The sequence below is a fragment of the Dendrobates tinctorius genome, unplaced genomic scaffold (assembly GCF_039654945.1).
Source record: "Dendrobates tinctorius isolate UK_male_01 unplaced genomic scaffold, ASM3965494v1 ptg000206l, whole genome shotgun sequence".
In the NCBI taxonomy this organism is placed as follows: Eukaryota; Metazoa; Chordata; class Amphibia; order Anura; family Dendrobatidae; genus Dendrobates; species Dendrobates tinctorius.
The window spans coordinates 2,200,814-2,223,948 of record NW_027361873.1 but is presented as its reverse complement, the minus strand read 5'-3'; the positions used below and the strand labels follow the sequence as shown (position 1 = coordinate 2,223,948).

Genomic DNA, 23,135 nt, shown 5'->3' with positions numbered 1-23,135 from the left:
AACGGCCACTACACAGGGAACAGAGCTCTCTACAGGCTACACTCACTGTTTATATTAAACTAGTGAAGGAGGTGCAGAACATCACCAATCAGATATTGATGACCCAGTGCGGACATGGAGTTGGTGCAACTTGTGCAGCTGCACAGGAGCCCAAGAAGTAAGGGGGCCCACTTTTACCCCAAAGCGGTACATAAATTGATGCATTACAGTGAATTATTGGACTGCCAAGTGGTCACATACTAGTCTTGCACAGGGGCCCTCTTCTGTTCCTGTCCACTCCTGTGATGACCCATCCTAGTAAGGTAGAATTTTCCTTAGAAATGAGAATGTAAGCACAGTACCTGTGTAATATACATTTTCATCCCAGCCTCTTTTGGTCCATGCATATTTCCTAGTTTCTTCTCTAGTCTGTAGATCCTTGTAAGCTAATATACAAATAAAAAACAAAATTAAACAAACTGTATATTAGATTCCATGTACAAAATATATAAAACAAGAAACATCATAAGACATTGATATAGTTACAGAAATTGGCATTAACTAGCCTTTGAGTATAGACAATATCCATCCATCTAACCAGGAAAGGATTCTCATTAACTGGTCTCGCATAGGGTTCCAATATTAATTATTTCTAAAAACTCTACCTTTAGTGGGGAAAAAAAAAAAAAAAAAAAAGTATTTCATAGTTCTGTTTGAGCCTCATGGACAATACCTTGGTGTAGCCCTTCAAAGCTATGTGCACTGCAGACCTCTCCTATAGAGATGAGCGACTGCCTTTTTTCGGGTCGAGTCGGGTTTCATGAAACCCGACTTTCGCAAAAGTCGGGTCGAACAAAATTGGACGATTATCGTGAAAAGTCGAAGGCCGACTGAAACACGAAACCCAATGCAAGTCAATGGGGAAGAAAAGTCGGCAGTGAGTGGAGGACTGGAAACACACCTACAGTGCTCATTTTAATGCCAAAAACATCAATTCTTATTACTTAAGCTTGTCAACCTTAATTTACTTTATAATAATAGTTAGGCATTGAAAACGGGAGGTTATTTGGCTAAAGTTGTGGGGGGGGGGGGGGGGGTAGGGCTGGCTCCAGATTTTCGTGGGCCCTGGGCCAAAGAGTGTCAATGGGCTCTTAACACATGCCACAATTCATGATCCTCTGATACGGCAGAGAAACATGGATTTTTGTAAGTACTCACCGTAAAATCCTTTTCTCCGAGACGCTCATTGGGGGACACAGAGACTGTGGGTGTATGCTACTGCCGTCTGGAGGCCGCCACTAAGTATACAAAAAAAACAAGTTAGCTCCTCCTCCGCCGCATACACCCTCGCCCTGATAGCGGGCGGAAACCAGTTTAGTGCAAAAGAAGTAGGAGAACATAACAATAAATTAGCCTTAACGCCGAAAATCATATGTCTGAAAAAGGACCACCCTACAGTAAACAAGGAATTCTACTAATCAAATAAACAAGAGCCAACTGGCTATCAGGGTGGGTGCTGTGTCCCCCAATGAGCGTCTCGGAGAAAAGGATTTTACGGCGAGTACTCCCAAAAATCCATGTTTCTCCTTCGTCTCATTGGGGGACACAGAGACTGTGGGACGTCCTAAAGCAGTCCCTGGGTGGGAGCAACTCACCAGTCCAGACCGCATGCCCTCCTGTCTAAAGGTGTGCCACTGCTGCCTGGAGAATTTTCCTACCCAGGCTCGCATCTGACGAAGCCTGAGTATGAACACTGTAATGCTTAGAAAACGTGTGCAGGCTTGACCATGTTGCCGCCTTGCATACCTGCTCTGCCGAAGCCTGGTGCCGAAGCTCCCAAGAGGCGCCCACTGCCCGAGTAGAGAGCGCCCCTATTCCCGGTGGAATCGGCGTGCCTCTGATACGGTAAGCCTCCTGAATAGATAGACGAATCCATCTGGCTATGGTCGACCGTGAGGCTGCGAGCCCCTTCCTGCGTCCTTCGGGGATCACAAACAACGAGTCTGTCTGGCGAAAAGGTGCTGTCCTCGACACGTACCTCCTGAGAGCTCTTACCAGGTCTAAAGTGTGGAGCGCCCTTTCCACTCTGTGTACTGGCGCTGGACAAAATGAAGACAGAACAATGTCCTCATTAATATAGAAAGAGGACACTACCTTCGGCAGAAAGGGCGGTGGTGGCCTAAGGACTACCTTATCCTTAAAAAAAAGTCAGAAACGGAGCTCTACAAGATAGGGCTGCCAACTCCGAGACCCGCCTAATGGAAGTTATGGCTACCAAGAATACAACCTTCCTGGAAAGGTATGACAATGAGATTTCTTGTAACGGCTCAAAAGGAGTTTCCTGCAGGACACCCAGAACCAGGTTAAGGTCCCAGGCGTCCATGGGCGCTCTAAAGGGGGGCACCAAATGAGAGACCCCTGAATGAACGTCTTGACCTGCATTATTGGTAGCGATCTTTCGCTGGAAAAGGACAGACAAGGCCGATATCTGTCTCCTCAGGGAACTCGGGGCCAAACCTGCGTCTAGACCTGACTGCAGAAAAGCCAGAATGATGGGAACCGAGAAGGACAATGGCGCAACCCCGTGCTCTCAACACCAGTGAAAGAAAACCTTCCAAGTGTTATGATAAACCCTCGCCGAGGCCGGCTTCCGGGCGCTAACCATCGTAGCAACCACCTCACGCCCAAACCCCGCCTGGGTTAGAATCCAAGATTCAACGGCCATGCCGTCAAACACAGGGCCCCTAAGTTCGGGTGGTAGATCGGCCCCTGGGACAGTAAGTCTGGTCGTTCCGGCAGACGCCAAGGTACGTCTGCGAGAAGCTGCACTAGATCCGCGTACCATACTCGACGGGGCCAGTCTGGGGCCAGCAGAATTGCTGGGACCCCCTCTGTCTTGATCTTTCTGATGACCCTCGGGAGAAGTGGCAGTGGGGGAAACAGGTATGGGAGCCGAAACTGGTTCCATGGTAGGACCAATGCATCCACTGCGATTGCTCGCGGGTCCTGAGACCGAGCGACAAACGTGCCCACTTTGGTGTTCTCCCTGGAGACCATCAGATCCACGTCGGGAGTCCCTCACCGTTGGCAAATCTGCTGGAAGACCTCGGGGTGCAGGGACCATTCCCCGGCCGCGACACCTTGCCGGCTTAGGAAATCTGCTGCCCTATTTTCCACGCCTGGTATGTGAACTGCTAAAATTACCGAGAGGTGCCTCTCGGCCCAACGGAGTACATGCTCTATCTCGCGCGTGGTTGCCCTACTGCGCGTGCCTCCCTGGTGATTCACGTATGCCACTGCTGTGGCGTTGTCGGATTGAATCCGGACAGGGCGTCCTGCTAGCAAGTGCCGAAAATGCTGCAGTGCCAACCGCACCGCTCGAATCTCCAACAAGTTGATAGGGAGATGTGCCTCCTGAGGCGACCATTGCCCATGGGCCGTGTGATGGCGGAAGATTGCCCCCCAACCGAAAAGACTCGCATCGGTTGTGATCACCAACCATTGATCTGGGGGAAAGGGCTTCCCTTGACGAAGAGAGGAGTCGCGCGTCCACCATTGAAGTGCCCGTCGGACTTGAGAGGACAACCTGCACTGATGATCGAGCGAGAACGGACTCCTGTCCCAAGACGCTAAGAGAGCATGCTGCAGGGGACGAAGATGAAATTGAGCAAACGTAATTGCTTCCATCGCCGCCACCATCCTCCCTAGAACCCTCATCCCGAACCGGATAGTGTGAGGGCCTGGTTGTTGAAGACAACGAACTCCCTGCCGGAGCACCCGAGCCTTGTCCTGAGGGAGAATTACCAACCCTCGGGAAGTGTCGAGAATCATCCCTAGGAATAGAATCCTCTGAGCTGGGGTAAGGGATGACTTCTTCCCGTTGACCAACCATCCTAGGCGAGATAGGGTATCCAGTGTGATACTGACATTCTCCTCGCATGCCCGAAAGGACGGACCCTTTACTAAGAGGTCGTCTAGGTACGGCAAACCACTATGCCCCGAGAATGTAGAATGGCCATGATGACAGCCATCACTTTCGTGAATATCCTGGGGGCCGTGGCCAATCCGAAAGGTAGGGCCACAAATTCGAAATGCCGCCCATCGATTGTAAACCGCAGGAATTTTTGATGCGGGGGAAAAATAGGGATGTGCAGGTAGGCATCCTGGACATCGATCGAGGCCAAATATTCTCCCTGCTCCATGGACGATATGACCGACCGGAGAGATTACATGCGAAAATGCCTGACTCTGATGAACCTGTTCAGGAGCTTTAGGTCCAGAACCGGCCTTACTATTCCGTCCTTCTTGGGGACCGCGAACAGGTTGGAATAAAATCCTTAGGTTCTTTCGCACTCTGGTACAGGGACAATGACCCCGTTGCGCTGAAGAACCCTGATGGCCCCTAGCAATGCCTCTGCCCGGGATTCCGATTTGGGAAGACGGGAACGAAAAAATCGTCTTGGAGGATCCCCGACAAATTCTATTTTGTACCCGGATTACACTAATTCCGCCACCCCTGCGTCGTGTGCCACTTCGACCCAGACGTGGCGGAACCTGAGCAGACGTCCGCCTACTCTGTCTTCGGGTACCTGATGCCCCGAGTCATTTTGCTGAGGGCCTCTGGGACATGGCCCCCCTTGACCTGGGCGGTCGGCCCCGCATCCTACCCAGCGGGTTGGTTCTATACGTGACCTGACGCTCCTTGTCCTGGTTGTAGCGAATTGGGGAGGAAGAACTGGCCGCTGTTGCCCATCCGGGGGTGCGAAATGCTCGAAAGCGCGCCTGAGGCTGACGAAAAGGCAGTCTAATCTTCTGCTGTGGGAGAAAGCTGCTCTTTCCCCCTGTGGCATCCGAAATGAGTTTGTCTAATTTCTCACCAAATAGCCGGTTACCCTGATACGGCAGGGAAGTTAACGATTTCTTAGAAATCGAATCAGCCCGCCATAGCCTTAGCCACAACGCTCTCCTAATGGCGATAGCATTTGCCGCCGATAGTGCCGCGCAATTAGCCGCATCCAAGGACGCATTAATTAAATAGTCCCCCGCCATCGCGATCTGATTTGCTATCTCCGACACCTCCGTCGGCAAGTCTATATCTTGTAGGACTTTATTCAAAGATTCTGACCATGACATCATGGCCTTGGCTACCCATGTTGCCGCAAATGAAGGAGAGAGCGCTGCTCCTGATGCCTCATACACCGAGCGGGCTAAACCTTCTATGAGCCGATCCGTGGGGTCCTTAATAGAAGAACCACTAGGTACTGACAACAGGGATCTTGAGGCCAGGCGTGACACTGGGGGATCCACCACCGGAGATTCTGCCAATCTCTTACAGAGCTCTGGTGCACACGGGTATCTCGTTTCTAGCGTCTTTTGTCCTGAAAAGCGCTTGTCTGGACGTTCCCTGTGCCGCTGCACTATGTCCTCGAACTCTGGATGAGTGCTAAACAGTATGTGGTCGCCTGGCCTTTTTGAAGGATATCTTATGCCCTGCGGTTAGGTACACATCCTCCTCAATAGCAAGAGTCTGATTGACAGCTTCAATGAGACTGTCTACCGTCTCCCGACACCCCAGGGTATCCAGGTCCAAGGATTCCTCCACGTCATCACCTGAACTCTGCTCGCTCCCAGAAAATGGTGACGGTGAGCGAGACGCCGCACTCACGGATGCCGAAGCACCGGAGGGGCCCGGAGACGTCTGCTTAGAGAGTGTGCGGCCCCTGCAGGCCGGAGGCTCTTGTGAGGTGGATGAACCCTGCCAAACAGGCAAGTAGTCGTCTCTACCCCTATCCGGGGCCTGAAGGGTCTCAATCGCCTTCGTAAGTGAAACCATGGACCGAGAAAGCGATAACGCCCATTCCGGGGGATCCAGACCCCTGGGCTCCGTTGCGGGGGAGGGCTCCTGGGCGCGTTCGGAACTACAGGCTTCACATAACTTAACAGTCTGCGCTTGTGGGAACATAACCCCACAGGAAACGCATGCGGTATAAAGGAACGTGTGCTTTTTTCCTTTCCCAGACATACTGCAGAAATAGGCCAATTTTCTCTTTTTTTTTTTTTCTTTTCCTTATGAAGGGGCAATGAGGAGGAGGGTAACCCTTAGTGTGGCTCCGGGACGGGGGTCGCACTTACCCGGCTCCTGCGTGTCTCTCCCGCGCTCCTGCGTCTGTCTGCTCCTTCCTCTGGGTAGGCTGCGAGTGCTCACCTGCTCGCGGCCTACCCTGCTCTGAAGCTCGGGCCTCAATTTTATCCAGCGTCCCCCGCCTCACGCCGGGAGGCGGAACTTCCACCTGCGGTCTGGGCCGAAGCCGCAGGCTAAATTTAGTCCCCGCCCGGTCATGGGGGGCGGCGCCGGACATGATGTCACACCGGGGGACGGGACTTCCACCCGCGGTCTGGGCCGAAGCCGCGGGCTAAATTTAGTCACTGCCCGCCCGCCCACCCGTGCACTGGCGGCCCCGCTATCCCGGCATTCCCGCCCGCAATCTCCTAACCCCGCTGGGGGGTCCGCGGGTGCAGGTATCGGAGGGAGGAAGGAAGACGGAGGGAGGGGAATGGATCCTGCTTGATCACCTCCATCCGGGGGTGCGAGCCCTAGCCCCCGAACCTGCCACCTATGGCCGTGCCACTAACCTGGAGCCTCTCGCTGCCCCGGAGCCCTCCCCAGTCATCCATACCTGCCCTCAGCCGAGGCCATGAGGTAATCCCTTTTTGGACGGTGCAGGCACCCTAGCTCCGTCTGCCCTGTAGGGGCGAGGAGAGGGACCGTCCGCCGCCATGCAGCACCGCCGTCGTGCGTTGGTGGAGCAGTGGGGGCCGCACAGACTAGTCTTGTGCCTCTGTGCAAGCCCATGGTTTCAATACCTAGGGGTGAACAGGGCTAAGTCTGGCATAGTGTCCCACGTCGCGGGAAAGGAAACGTGGAGGGATACTCGCATGTGGTCGCCCGTTGTTGGTTAGGGGAAATCGGATCCTTTCAATAGGATGCGTTGCCCCTGTCTCATCTACGCAAAAATAAAAATAGATGTCTGGGGAAAAGTCCCAGAGATGTCCCTCGGTGCGGGAAAGGATACGCGGAGGCGATACTCGCGCGTGCTCGCCCGTTGATGGTTTGGGGAGATCGGACCCTTTCAATAGGATCCGTCGCCCCTGTCTCCTCTTCATAGCGAGAAACAAAAAATAGCCTGGAGAGATCCAGACTGCGTGTGCCTCCATCAGACACTAAGCAAAAAACTGGTTTCCGCCCGCTATCAGGGCGAGGGTGTATGCAGCGGAGTAGGAGCTAACTTGTTTTTTGTATACTTAGTGTCGGCCTCCAGACGGCAGTAGCATACACCCACAGTCTCTGTGTCCCCCAATGAGACGAAGGAGAATTAGCGGTATAGTACAATGAAAAGTACTTCACTTCTTACATCAAATGACTGATATCCATTTTAAATTCTCCAATAGCTCCAAAAACGGACAGTATATTACTCCATACAGTATTATGGCCACCGCATAGTGCGCTATACAGAGCAATGAGGCCCATATATTTCTCCATACAGAATCATTGGTACCATATAATGTTCCATACAGTATATGATGAGCTCCACATAATGCTGGTCCCCATGGATGAAGCTTCACTGTCTTATGCGCCCAAATAATGCTCCATATATAATGGGCCCCATTTCTAATGCTCCAGTGTATAATGGGCCCTGTAAATGCTGCTCCAGTGTCTGATGTCCACCTTTGGAATGCTCCAGTGTATGGTGGGCCCCATATATCATTCTCCAGAGTATAGTGCTCCCCAAAAATTGCTCCCAACCTTTAAAACAATTAAATATGTCTCCTCGCTAGGGAATCCCTGTACTAGTCTGGACTCCTCGTCGTCCCCATCTTCCATCTCTCTGCACTTGGACTGTTTAGGCAGAGGGCATACAGTCACTGTCAGGAAACGCGGAAGACGTCACGGCGGTGGAGCAGGGAGAGGTAAGTATTTCAACTTTGCAAGTGCTGTGATCCTGAGCAAGCGGGGGGGGGGCCCACTCGTTGGCGACGGCACTGGCACAGGGCCCCTCATAATACGGCGGTGTGTGACGGCGGGGCGGGGCGGGTGGGCCCTCCCACCGGCAGAGACACTTTTGCGTACTATGAAGGGCCCTGTTCTAGTGCCGTCACCCATGAGTATGCCCCCCCACCTGCTCAAGGAACCTGCACTTTCATCTGCACCTTCCTCTTTGTCACCGTGTAAGGTGGTATAGTATGCGGGAAGGGGAACCTGAGTTTCATCAGGGTCAGATTCTAGCTGTGTAGAGTGCGAGGGGAATGTAGTGGTCTGGGTCAATGTACCAGCAGAATCATCTAGCAGTGGCTGGGCATCAGTGCACTTGTGGCGCCCCCAGGAGTACTGTCGCCACAGTGGCATTGCCTTCCTCCTAGGGAGTGTGATGTCATGCTTGGGAGCAACGAAGGATCTCTCTAGCAGTTAAACCAACACACAACACAGTTCCCACTCCAGGCCAGCAGGGACAGCTCTGAACCTGACTGCTGAGGAGCTGCTCTCTGTGGTCGGGAGGAGGTAAGTTAGAGCAGTCTGTGAAGGGAAGGGGAAGTGTGTGGATGTGAGAAGGGGAGCTGGAGGATGAGCAGAGTTAAGGCTCACTCCTAGCTGGAGAACATGGTCTGGATTCCGGTCTCCGAGTTTGTAGGGACACTGACGGTCCTGCAGCAAAAACCGGAGGAAGTAGCAGCTGTAAATGCTCTGTTCCCAACTAAGGCTCGGAGGCACCAGCAGCGACGTGTGTGAGCCAGAAGGAAAAGGCTATGGCTGCCTGCCATACGAGAAAGTTCCAAAAGAGTCAACAGGGGAAACTTCAGTGAACTCAGTACTGCGAGTACCTCAGATAAGCACTAGAACGGAGGCCACACTACCTATCTGCAGAGAGAGAATTCCAAATTTGCTTTCAGGCTGACCAACTCCTTCTCCATCTGTACTCTTGGTCCTGTACGACACTTACCAAGTACAGGTAAAGGAACTGCACGACTGTGTCTGTCATCTTTCTCCTGCGCCTGGCGCACGGCTCTGCTACATCCTGCACTGCACACCATCTACCAACTCTTTCATCTGCCCTGCGACTACGGCCCTACCTGTGCAGGGCTTCTACATCTTAGTTGCACCACATCTGTCCCAGAAAAGCGACACTGCAGCTCGGGTCAATCTGATCAGAAACCACAGGTGGCATCACGTATCATTCACCTATAAACGTTATTCACCCCTTTGCATGGACGCCCAGGGCCACAGATCGGGTCATCACCACCAACGTGACAACCCTCTGAGACACCGGCCCGATACCAATTAATCCCACTGCCCTGGCTGGCCACGCACACTCCATGTCAGATTCATCTTGGACTGGGGAATTCACGATTTGACTTGATAACCCAGGCATGGTATGTGGGAAAGAGCTACATGGACTAATGTGAAGTGTGGCCTGCTGCATCATTTACTTTTGGTGGGTGTGAAGGACACAAGGAAAGGGGTTCTTTCTAACCAGGAGTCAGCACTTGATGACTCAGTGCTTGCATTTTTTGAAACTTCAGAAGAGGAGGGCATATTTGCTGGAGTCTTTTTCGGCAATGAAAGCCAAAACCAGTTCCTGATGCTCTGGCTTTAAAAGCGGTTAACCTACTCCCAGAAAAGGTAGCCTTCCAGGCGTTCCGGAGCCAGACCATGACTCAGGCTCAACACCTCCTGCCTTAGCTGCTATTGTGCTTTTGCCACTACCAGCAGATGCACCAGCTGGTCCCCCCACGCCCGCAGCCTCTTCCACCAAACTTCAAAATGTTGCAGAAAATGAACCCAAAATAACATCAGATATATGGTACTGTATCAGAAGCGTACAGCTCTATACAGTCAAAGGATGATTGTCAATCTCCCTATATATACACCATCAGTCACACAGACGCTCACAGGCTCAGTATGGATTAGACAAGAATATAAAAAGTAGAAAAAGTGTACAGTATCATCAGATAGCAGATATATATAGTATAGTTTAAACATTCTAAATCTCCATAGATATTTCAGGAGGCAGACAGACGCTCTCAGGCTCAGTATGGATTACAACACAATATAAAAAGCCGTAAAACGGTAATGGATCTGAAGAGTACAGCTGTACACCGTGTAGGGGTCATTGTTGTCAATCTCAGTATTTATTTCCACAGTCAGAAAATAACTCTCACTTGGTCAGTTTGGATTAGTCCAGAATATAAAAAGCAGGTAATGGGTAATGTATCACAAGCGTAGAGCTGTCTACACTAGTGTTGGGGTAATTTTTAAATGTACATCTAAATTGAAGGAGTAACCCACAGACTGTCACACGCTCAGGATGGATCACACCACAATATAACAAGAAGATCCGTAAGAAATAATCACATGTGGGACAATGTTCCATGTGTCAATGATACACTTGGGGTGGTGGGTGAAGGATGACTTCCTGGCAGAAAGGCTACAGTATCACCAGATACCAGGTATATATAGCATAGTTTAAACATTAAAAGTGTACGTCTATATATTCAGGAGTAGTGTTGAGCCACTCCGCTAGTGTTCCAGTTCGTTTTGGTTTGTCGAACACGAGGCAAGTTCGTCGAATGTTTGTCGAACAACGTCGAACACCATTGAAAACAATGGCAGGCAAACACAAACACATACAAACACATAGAAAACAATTACAAAACGCCTTAAAAGGTGTCCCAAAGCAGACAAAATGCTCAGAATACAAACATAACATATGGAAAAGGGCAACTACATATAGAAAAGAGGTGGAGGAGTAAAAGGAGGAGGAGGAGACACAGATATAGGCATGTCATGCCCTTATGAAGTCAAGAAAGGCTGGAATAAAAATGTAAAATACCAAAAACAGTAAAAATCTGAAATCGAAGACGATCATATACCGTCGGACTTCCCACCATAAATTAGGCCAACTGCTGATCGGGCGGCGTTATTGCTAATAGGGCAAAAAAAAAGGGTGACAGATTCCCTTTAAAGCTAAAAGGGAAGGCTGAAGCTCTTTCACCAAAAATAAGTATAGTACATGTGGGTATTTATTAAGAGAGCTTACATAAAGATACTTTTAATAATTTAGTTTATACACACGCGCACACACAAACGTTCAAAAGGTTTAAGTAGGTGTGAAAACAATGCTTACTTTATTTTTATTTCACATAATGCAAAGTGAATGAACAAAAGAGAAATCTAAATGTTATAAATATCTGGTGTGAGCCTCCTATTGCCTTCAAAAACAGCATCAATTCTTCTAAGTACACTTGCTCCCATTTTTTTTGAAAGAACGCAAAACGGAGATTGCTTCAAACATCTTCCTATTACTAAGGCTACTTTCAGACTAGCGTACTGAGGCGCAGCGCAGGGCCGCTGCCAAGCACCGCCCCCGGCCGCGCCTCCTCCAGTCAGCTCCTCCTATGATCGCATGACGCTGCATGCAATCAGCGTACCCTATATTTAGCACTCTGTTGCATTTTTGTGCGCTCGGAGCAGCGCCAAAAGGGCGCAAGCGCCGGCAAAATCATACCAGCGCATGGCCAGTGTACCCAACGCTAAATACAGGGTACGCTGATCGCATGCAGCGTCATGCGATCATAGGAGGAGCGGCCCTGCGCCTCAGTACGCTAGTCTGAAAGTAGCCTTACCAATAGTCTTCTGTTGATATAAGCTTGTGCAGATCCTTCCGTCTTCTCATATAATCCCAAACAGACTCAATGTTGAGATCAGGGCTCTGTGGGGGCCATATCACTTCCAGGATTCCTGGTTCTACTTTACGCTGAAAGATCATTTCTAATGACATTGGTTGTATGTTTGAAGTCATTGTCCTGCTACAGAATAAATGTGGAACCAATCAGATGCCTAACTGAAAGTGTTGAATGATGGATAAGTACGGCATCTTCCTGTATTTTTCAACATTGAGGACGCCATTAATCCTGACTAAATCCTCAATTTCATTTGTTGAAATGCAGCCTCAAATGTGCATGGAACTTCCACCATGCTTCATTGTTGCCTGCAGACACTCACTGTACCGCTCCAGGCTTTCACAAAAAGACTGCCTTCTGTTACAGCCAAATATTTCACATTTTGACTCATTAGTCCAGAACATCTGCTGTCATTTTCCAATGTTTTTGTGCATAGTGAAGTAGCTTGGCCTTGTTTTCATGTTGAGGGTATGGGGTTTTTGCCGCAATTCTTCTTCTGACTACACTTCTAACAGGAGATGGGTGTAGTTTGGTACCAATAGTTGCTGACAGATCTGTACTGATGGCATGGCTGGAAATCTTCTGGCTTCGAAATGAAGCAAGCATGATATATCTTTCATCTGCTGCACAAAGTTTCCTTGGCCGACTACTGCGACTATGGTCCTCAACGTTGTCCATTTCTTAGCGCTTCTTCAAACTTGAACAGCACATCTTTAAATCTCAGTCTGTTTTGAAATCTTTACATGTGAGACCTTCTTGATGTGTTGCTGAATGAATATAGATAGCTAAACTGCAGCAGGTTCACAACCTCTAATTATAAAATCACTGTTTTACCTGCAGGGGCTTATTAAAAACTGTAACAAGCTGCCATAAGTGACATATCACTAGAGTCAGGGTAACGGACTCTATATTATACTGCTCTAAGATTAGGTGGCAAAAACTGGTGACACATTCCATTTAAGCTTCCTACACATGTTTCTGTCTCAGTTAATGACAGTTTCAACCTACATACAGTTGTGCTCAAAAGTTTACATACCCCGGCAGAAGTTTTGCTTTCTTGGCTTTTTTTTCAGAGAATATGAGTGATAACACCAAAACTTTTTCTCCACTTATGATTAGTGCTTGGGTGAAGCCATTTTTTGTCAAACTACTGTGTTTTCTCTTTTTTAATCATAATGACAACCCAAAATATCCAGATGACCCTGATCAAAAGTTTACATACACCATTTCTTAATACCGTGTATTGCCCCCTCTAACATCAATGACAGCTTGACTAAGGGTGCTTGGACACCAGAGACGCGTTGATAACGCAATATTTTGCACCACCTATGCTGATATTTTTATCCTCTATTTTGTAAATGTTCTAGTGAATAAAGAATTTATATATTTTTTCACTTTATCGTGGAGTTACACTGCTTTCTCGTTGGAATTTTCTCATGCCATGACACGGCGTCTCCGTGCTCTGATCCCCAAGATGTCTTTACCGGTGAGCTGGATTTTGTTTCATTTCTAGCATTTTTTTTTTTATGCAAAAAAAAGTTGCTTTTTACAGTACTAGCAAAAGCTATGAGATTTCATAAATCTTATGCACGTTTTTTTCCTGACTGAATTTGCAAGACTGCTGCTTTATATTAAAAAAAAAAAAAAAAAAGTGCAACGTTAGTTCTTTCAGCGGTTTGGCACCATAGAAAGCAATGAGTGCAAAAATGAAACCATTCGTTTTTGTTGAATAAAACTGACTTAATTAAACTTGTACTGTAGACAAGAGCAACAAAAAATACAGCAAAATCCTTTTTGAAAGCAGCTTTTTTACTGCCAAGAGAGTAAGTTTTGCGTGCAGAAAAAAAATGTAGCAAAAATGCAACATGTGAATATGGCCTTAAGCAGAGTCCATGTGCGCTTTGTTAGTTTATTCTTACTTCCATCATCACCATCCATGGCCATGTTTTTTTTGGGTTTTTTTTTTCTTAAATACTAAAAACAGGAAAAATGTGTGCCACAGCTTCAGTAGTAGAATTAGCAGTCAGAGTTATTCAAAAAGCACCAGACAAAAATGATTAAGGAAGTTAGTTTGCCACTGGAGGTTAACAAGTGATTTACGCTGTTATCTTACTGTTGTGACAAACAAAAGTTAAGAAAGGTCAATGGCTGAGACGTCACCCCATAAATCAAGCATGGGCTGTTACCACACGGTTTTATTGCTCAAATTACTAGTAAATCACCACTGGATTAATGATGTACAATAATCGTGTGCGCTTAGACTGTCACTAATACACTGGTGTTTTACAGTGAAGGCACCAATAAAACAAAGTGCTCTTGATTTATTGACCACTTTCTGTGCCATTAATCCTTCTAATCTTTCTATGTAAACAAAACTATATAGGTTTAATAAAATACTAGATTTTATGTTTGGCTTATTTTTACTTGGGCTTCATCCTAATTCTTTCTTGACAGTGATTTTAACCCCTTGGGTTCTGATAAGCCGAGCAATATGGCAGGCTGGAAGGCTTTTGTCAGGCCTCTAACTGTAAAAGCAACATATTGGCACCTCACAATCGCGCTCTACGGGTGTCCGTGATCTGACAAAGGGAGCAAATGCCTTGTGTTTAAATCATCAAATGCTACTGTCACTATCAATAGAGGCATCTGAGGGGTTAAAGTGCTGGGATAGGAGCCATGTTCAGTCCAAGCATATGTAGCAGGAGCTCCGCTATCTGGGTTAAGAGCCATGTTCAGTCCAAGCATATGTAGCAGGAGCTCAGCTATCTGGGATGAGAGCCATGTTCAGTCCAAGCAAATGTAGCAGGAGCTCAGCTATCTGGGATGAGAGCCATGTTCAGTCCAAGCAAATGTAGCAGGAGCTCAGCTATCTGGGATGAGAGCCATGTTCAGTCCAAGCAAATGTAGCAGGAGCTCAGCTATCTGGGATGAGAGCCATGTTCAGTCCAAGCAAATGTAGCAGGAGCTCAGCTATCTGGGATGAGAGCCATGTTCAGTCCAAGCAAATGTAGCAGGAGCTCAGCTATCTGGGATGAGAGCCATGTTCAGTCCAAGCAAATGTAGCAGCTCAGCTATCTGGGATGAGAGCCATGTTCAGTCCAAGCATATGTATCAGGAGCTCAGCTATCTGGGATCAGAGCCATGTTCAGTCCAAGCATATGTACCAGGAGCTCCTCAGCTATCTGGGATCAGAGCCATGTTCAGTCCAAGCAAATGTAGCAGGAGCTCAGCTATCTGGGATGAGAGCCATGTTCAGTCCAAGCAAATGTAGCAGGAGCTCAGCTATCTGGGATGAGAGCCATGTTCAGTCCAAGCATATGTACCAGGAGCTCAGCTATCTGGGATCAGAGCCATTTTCAGTCTAAGCAAATGTAGCAGGAGCTCAGCTATCTGGGATGAGAGCCATGTTCAGTCCAAGCATATGTAGCAGGAGCTCAGCTATCTGGGATCAGAGCCATTTTCAGTCTAAGCAAATGTAGCAGGAGCTCAGCTATCTGGGATGAGAGCCATGTTCAGTCCAAGCATATGTAGCAGGAGCTCAGCTATCTGGGATGAGAGCCATGTTCAGTCTAAGCAAATGTAGCAGGAGCTCAGCTATCTGGGATCAGAGCTATGTTCAGTCCAAGCAAATGTAGCAGGAGCATCTATTGTTTAAATAAAGTTTGAGTGTTAAATGTATTCTTTTAATTTCTAACAATGATTTTCTTTCCACATCACAATCTGTAGTAAAAATTAACCCCTTAACCCCCCCCCAAGGGTGGTTTGCACGTTCATGACCGGGCCAATTTTTACAACTCTGACCACTGTCGCTTTATGAGGTAATAACTCTGAAATGCTTCCATGGATCCCAGTGATTCTGACATGGTTTTCTCGTGACATTGTACTTCATGTTAGTGGTAAAATTTCATTCAAATAACTTGCGTTTATTTGTGAAAAAAAACGGAAGTTTGGCGAAAATTTTGCAATTTTCCAACTTTGAATTTTTATGCCCTAAAATCACAGAGATATGGCACACAAAATAATTAATAAGTAACATTTCACATATGTTTACTTTACATCAGCACAATTTTGGAACCAAAATTTTTTTTTGTTAGGAAGTTATAAGGGTTAAAAGTTGACCAGCGATTTCTCATTTTTGCAACACCATTTAATTTTTACGGACCACATCACATTTGAAGTCACTTTGAGGGGTCTATATGATAGAAAATACCCCAGAAAATACCCCAAAGTGACACCATTCTAAAAACTGCACCCCTCAAGGTGCTCAAAACCATATTCAAGAAGTTTATTAACCCTTCAGGTGGCTTCACAGGAATTTTTGATTTTTTGAATATTTAAAAAAAAAAAAAAATGAACAGTTAACTTTTTTTCACAAACAAAATTACTTCAGGTCTATTTTTTTTTTATTTTACCAAGGGTAACAGGAGAAATTGGACTGCAAAAGTTATTGTGCAATTTGTCCTGAGTACGCGGATACCTGATATGTGGGGGGAACCACTGTTTCGGCGCATGGCAGAGCTCAGAAGGGAAGGAGCGCCGTTTGACTTTTTCAATGCAAAATTGGCTGGAATTCAGATCGGACCCATGTCACGTTTGGAGAGCCCCTGATGTACCTAAACAGTAGAAACCCCCCACAAGTGACCCCATTTTGGAAACTAGACCCCCCCCCAAGGAACTTATCTAGATATGTGGTGAGAACTTTGAACCCACAAGGGCTTCACAGAAGTTTATAACGTACAGCCATACAATTAAAAAAATCATTTTTTCACCCCCAATTTTTATTTTCCCAAGGGTAACAGGACCCTAAAAGTTATTGTGTAATTTGTCCTGAGTACACCGATACCCCATATGTGTGTGTAAACGACTATTTGGGCGCATGGCAGAGCTCGGAAGGGAAGCAGCGTCATTTCACTTTTTTGGCTGGAATTGAGATCGGACACCAAGTCGCGTTTGGAGAGCCCCTGATGTGCCAAAACAGTGGAAACCCCCCACAAATGACACCATTTTGGAAACTAGACCCCCCAAGGAACTTATCTAGATGTGTGGTGAGCACTTTGAACCCCCCAGTGCTTCACAGAAGTTTATAACGCCCGGGCGTGTAAATAAAAAAAATCATTTTTTTTCCACAAAAAATGATATTTTTGCCCCCAATTTTTTTTATTTTCCTAAGGGTAACAGGAGAAATTGGACCCCAAAAGAGGGATTTTGGGTTCTTACCGTAAAATCTCTTTCTTGGAGCCTTCATTGGGGGACACAGATGACCATGGGTGTATGCTGCTGCTGCTAGGAGGCTGACACTATGCAAAACAAGAAACTTAGCTCCTCCCCGGCAGTATACACCCACCGACAGGCACCAAGCACCTCAGTTGGTGAAAAAAGCAGTAGGAGAAGCAACCAAAACCATAAACATATGTACCAACTCAACAAGGGACTCTCAGACCCAACACGGTACTAATTAAACAGGGAGGGTGCTGTGTCCCCCAATGAAGGCTCCAAGAAAGAGATTTTATGGTAAGAACCCAAAATCCCTCTTTATCGCCTTATTGGGGGACACAGATGACCATGGGACGTTCCAAAGCAGTCCCGAGGGTGGGAACAGCAATGAAGGAACGAAATAAGGAAGGGCTTAGGTCAGTCGATGCGCCACCGCCGCCTGCAGCTCCTTCCTACCAAGAGCTGCATCAGAAGAGGCCTGGGTATGAACCCTGTAGAACCTCGCGAAGGTGTGCAAAGATGACCAGGTCGCGGCTCTGCAAAGTTGTAAGGCCGAAGCCTGGTGTCGCACAGCCCAAGAAGCCCCTACAGCTCGGGTGGAGTGGGCTTTCACCCCCGGAGGAGGCCGTTTCTCCTGAAGACGATAGGCTTCCAGGATGGTAGACCGAATCCAACGAGCAATTGTGGACTTGGAGGCTGGAAGACCTTTCCGGCGACCCTCAGAAATGACCAACAAGGAATCAGATTGGCGAAAGGAAGCGGTCCTGGCAAGGTAAACACGCAAGGCTCTCACTACATCCAGTTTGTGGAGCGACTTTTCCAGAGGATGAGCAGGCGCAGGACAAAATGATGGAAGGACGATATCTTCGTTAATGTGAAAGGGGGATACCACTTTCGGAAGGAAAGAAGGAACTGGCCTGAGAACAACCTTATCTTGGTGGAGGATAAGGTAAGGAGAACGACAGGATAAGGCCGCCAGCTCAGAAACTCTCCTGATGGAAGTAATGGCGATCAGAAAAGCCACCTTCCATGAAAGAAAAGACAGAGGGATGTCCTGAATCGGCTCGAACGGCGCCTTCTGGAGAGTGCCAAGAACAAGATTGAGATCCCATGGATCTATCGGAGAACGATGAGGAGGAGCCACATGGGCGACTCCTTGGAGGAAGGTCTTCACTTGCGGTAAGGAAGCCAGATCCGTCTGGAAGAGGATTGCTAGGGCAGATACCTGGCCTTTGAGAGTACTGAGGGATAGGCCCGCATCCAAGCCGGATTGGAGGAAACCAAGAATGGAAGGAATTGAGAACGATAGTGGAAAAACATCGTTTTAGTCACACCAGCGAAAAAAGGCCTTCCAGTACCTATGGTAAATGCGGGAAGAAGCAGGCTTCCGAGCCTTAATCAAGGTCTGAATGACCCGGTTGGAAAACCCTGATTCCTTCAGAATCGCGGCCTCAACGGCCATGCTGTTAAACTGAGAGATTGAGAACCTGGTGGTAAAGGGGGCCTTGCGAGAGAAGATCTGGACGGTCTGGAAGCCTCCAGGGGACGTCCGTGAGCATGTTCACCAGCTCCGCGTACCAAGGTCATCTCGGCCACTCTGGAGCCACTAAGATGACTGGGATGCCCTCTGACTTTATCTTTTTGACCACTCTTGGGATTAGGGCAAGCGGAGGGAACAGGTACGGTAGGTGGAACTGGGACCACGGGATTACTAGGGCGTCGTAACCGACGGCTAATGGATCCCTGGACCTGGCTATAAAGTGAGGAACCTTGTTGTTCATCCGAGAGGCCATGAGATCGACGTCCGGGGTGCCCCAGCGCTGGCATATCTGACTGAAGACTGTGGGATGAAGGGACCATTCGCCTGACGCTAGCCCTTGGCGACTCAAGAAGTCGGCTGCCCAGTTTTCCACCCCTGGAATGTGAACGGCGGAAATCGCCAGCACGTGACGCTCTGCCCAACGAAGTATCCTTGCCACTTCCGACATCACCTGCCTGCTGCGAGTACCGCCCTGGTGGTTTATGTACGCCACGGCCATGGCGTTGTCTGACTGAATGCGGACCGGCTTGCCTACTAGAAGATGCTGCCAACGAAGGAGAGCGAGGAAGATTGCCATGATCTACAGAAGGTTGATGGGCAGAAGAGTCTCCTGGGCGTTCCAACGCCCTTGGGCCGTTCTCTGACAGTAGACCGCCCCCCATCCTAGGAGACTGGCATCGGTGGTGATGACCTGCCACCGAGGCGGGAGAAAGGATCTTCCGCGGAGAAATGATGTCGACAACGTCCACCAAGTTAGCGATTGTTTGACTCTGAGCGGAAGAAGAATGGGGCGATCCAGAGAAAACGAGGTCTTGTCCCAGACTGACAGGAGGAACAGCTGGAGAGGGCGAGAGTGGAATTGTGCAAAAGGCACTGCTTCCATAGAGGCCACCATCCTCCCCAGGACTCTCATGTAGGACCGAAGGGACATGACCCTCGAGCGCCGAAGGGACTGGATCCCCTTGCGAAGGGTTGAAAACTTGTCCTTCGGTAAGAACACTCGGGCCAGATTCGTATCGAACTCCATGCCCAAAAAGGTCAGTCGCTGGGTAGGGCACAGAGTGGACTTGTCCTTGTTGACTATCCATCCCAGGCATCCGAGGGCATCCAAGGTTATGTGAAGGCTGTGAAGACAGTCTTGTCGGGACAAGCCCTTGATCAGAAGATCGTCCAGGTAAGGGATGATAAGGATCCCTCTGGATCGAAGGATGGCCATGACTGTTGCCATCACCTTCGTGAAGACACGAGGGGCGGAGGCTAGGCCGAAGGGAAGGGCCGCGAACTGATAATGGTTGTTCTGAATCGCAAAGCGGAGGTATCTCTGATGCTGGCGAGAAATGGGGATGTGGAGGTAGGCATCCTGTATATCCACCGAGCAGAGAAACTCTCCGGGCTCCATTGAGGCTATTACCGAACGCAGAGACTCCATCTTGAAATGGCGGATCTTCACGTGGCGATTGAGCCGTTTGAGGTCCAAAATTGGGCGAAGTGAGCCGTCCTTTTTTGGGACTACAAAGAGATTCGAGTAGAACCCTAAAAAACGCTCGTTTGTAGGAACGGGAACGATGACCCCGGCGGAAAGGAGAGAGGAGACGGCCTGAAGGAACCCTGGAACCTGTGATCGCCGTTTTGGGGATCGGGACAGACAGAAACGACTGTTTGGGAGGGAAGAAAACTCGATTTTGTATCCGGACGTGATGATTTCCCTGACCCAAGCGTCGTCGACAACGGATAGCCACGCGTCCTTGAAAAAGGAAAGTCTGCCTCCCACCCTGGAAAGCTTTCTAGGTGGGGGTGACCCGTCACTTAGATGAAAACCTTCCGGATCGAGCGCCTGAGGACCTGGAAGGCTGACCCCTGGATATCCAGCGAGGGGCTGGCTTATACGATGGCTTTCTCCGGTCATTGGAAGCAGTGTTACGGGTCCTGCTGGGATGAACCGTCTGTGGGAGAGAAGGGGCGAAAGGACCTAAAAGGCCGAGAAGCCCTCTTGTTAAAGAACCTCTTAGGACGGGACTGAGGAAGGGAAGTGCTCTTTCCACCCGTGGCATCCGAGATTAACTGATCCAGCTTGGCGCCAAAGAGCCTAGTGCCGTGAAATGCCAGGTTGGTGAGTGACTTCATTGAGGTAGTATCCGCATTCCAAGACTTCAACCAAAGAATGCGGCGTATTGCCACAATGTTGCTGTTAGCTCTAGCAACGCACCCTGCCGCGTCCAAGGAGGCGGCCAGAAGGTACTTGCCTGCGTCATTAATTTGGTCTGCTAAATCTGCCAGCTCGTCTTGAGGAGCTGCCGCTGAAACACCCCTGCGCAGAATTTTTGCCCAAGCCGAAATGGCTTTCGCCACCCAAGCGGAAGCGAAGATAGGGCATAGGGATGCACCGGATGCCTCAAAGATAGACTTAGCCAACGACTCTATTTGCCTGTCTGATGGGTCCTTGAGAAAAGCTCCGTCCGGAAGGGAAAGGACCGTCTTAGAGGAAATACGAGAAACTGGTGGATCTACCTCGGGAGCTTTGGTCCATTTCATGACTAGCTCCGCATCAAAGGGATAAAGTACATCTAAGTACTTGCGGCCTGAGAAACGTTTCTCAGGATGTTGCCAGTGGTTGGCTAAGGAAGTGTCGAAATCCTTATTAGGGAAGGTTCGAGATGGAGGCCTTGCCTTCTTAAGGGAAACAGCGCATTCCTGAGGGGGGGCCTTATCCTCCTTAATCTTGAGTGTTTGGTATATAGCCAATATGAGACTACCTACCATCTCCCGAGTTCTAGCTATGTCGTCCGCCTCTGAGTCTGATCCAGATAGTGAATCCTCGTCTGACCACGGATCGTCTGCCGATGAGGGGGACGAGGAGCGTAGCCTGAGAGAAGCAGAGGGACCCTGCGAACCGGAGGAAGAGCCAGACAGGACCCGCTTCCTAGAGCCCCGACTTGGTCTGTCCGTCTGAGGGCCACGGTCCGGTGCTGTCGACTCACCATGCGAGGCGGTCGGTGCACAGGTGACAGCAGATAACTGAGGTAACCGCTCTAAGACCTGGACCAGCGATTGAGACACCTTTGTCAGCTCAGAAACTGACTGAGACATCGCCACGGCCCACTCCGGGGGTGGGGTGGTCTCCGCCCGGGGTTCGGAGTGCTCCTGAGGGGTCGACATGGTGGAAGGGCTGCAGGAGAGGCAGAGGGGAGACGACTGACCCGAAGCCCACTTCTTTTTACAGCGCGAGCAGGCGTAGTGAGTAGCGGTGGGTCTGGAGCAGAAGGCCCTTGCGGGGTTGTGCATGAGTCTCAGTGGCAGAAAAAAAACACAGCCTGAGGAAACAAATTAAAGATGTGTCTGACAGGATATCAGGACTCTTCAGATCTACAGATGACTACCCATTCCTGCTACTACATGTGGGGACAAATGACACCGCAAGAAACGACCTGGAAACCATCTGCAGAGACTTTGAAGACTTAGGCAAGAAAGTGAAAGAACTGGGAGCGCAGGTGGTCTTCTCTTCCATCCTTCCATCCTCCCAGTGGATGGCCATGGAACAAGGAGGTGGAATAAGATTCTGCAGGTGAACAACTGGCTACGTCGATGGTGCCGTCAGCAACGATTTGGATTTCTGGATCACGGAGTGAGGTACCTTTACGATGGACTACTTGCTAGAGATGGGGTGCACCTTACGAAGACTGGAAAACATGTATTTGGAAGTCGTCTTGCTACACTTGTAAGGAGAGCTTTAAACTAGAACAACATGGGAAGGGAAGCAAAAGACTAGAAAAAGCCATACACCTGAAAAATGCTATTGAGAACTCTGCTATTAGAAGTGGAAAGGAAGAACAGGAAGAACAAAGACAAAAGAATCTAATTAATAAAAATATTGGAGAAAGAGAAACCAATCACAAACTAAAATGTTTCTATACTAATGCACAAAGCATGGGCAACAAACAAGGAGAATTGGAACTACTAACGCAGGAAAAGAAATATGATGTCATTGGAATCACTGAAACTTGGTGGGACAATACACATGATTGGAATACAAGACTAGAAGGATACAACTTATTTGCAAGAAACAGACTTGATAAACGAGGAGGAGGTGTCGCATTGTATGTTAGAAACGCGTATATCTGCACAGAAATTGAAGCTTCAGAGACTGGGAGTTCTGTGGAAACTGTTTGGGTAAGAATACAAGGACAGAACAATGGAAAGGACACCATTGTAGGCATTTACTACAGGCCACCTGTGCAAGCTGAAGATATGGATGAACTCTTTATGCATCAAATGGCCAAGTTCTCCCAAAAATATGACATAGTTGTCATGGGAGATTTCAACTATCCAGACATTTGTTGGGAATCTCTCTCAGGCAAAACTAACAGGTCAAGGAAATTCTTATCCTCTCTTGCTGACAACTTTATCTTCCAAAAGGTAGGGGAGAAAACAAGGGGAACTGCTACCTTGGATCTAATCCTTATAAACAGGGAGGAAATGGTTGAGGAGGTAAAAGTGGCTGGAACCCTAGGAGGTAGCGACCATGCTATTTTAGAATTTTGGATAACTAGAGGAGGAAGACCTGTGAAGACTCAGACGTCAAGGTTAGATTTCAGAAAGGCAGATTTTAAGGGATTCAGAAAGAGAATTGGAGGGATCCAATGGCTGGATATCCTTAAAGACAAAAATG

At 48.5% G+C, this 23,135-nt stretch overlaps 1 protein-coding gene across 1 annotated transcript in view; it reads right to left on the bottom strand.

The window, feature by feature from the left end:
- Window positions 1-23,135, bottom strand: part of NIPSNAP1 (nipsnap homolog 1) — a 76,537-nt gene that overhangs the window by 1,151 nt on the left and 52,251 nt on the right. The window contains exon 9 of the mRNA XM_073554079.1: window positions 342-425. Coding sequence (XP_073410180.1) covers window positions 342-425 — 84 coding nt within the window. The remainder of the gene's footprint in view (window positions 1-341; window positions 426-23,135) is intronic.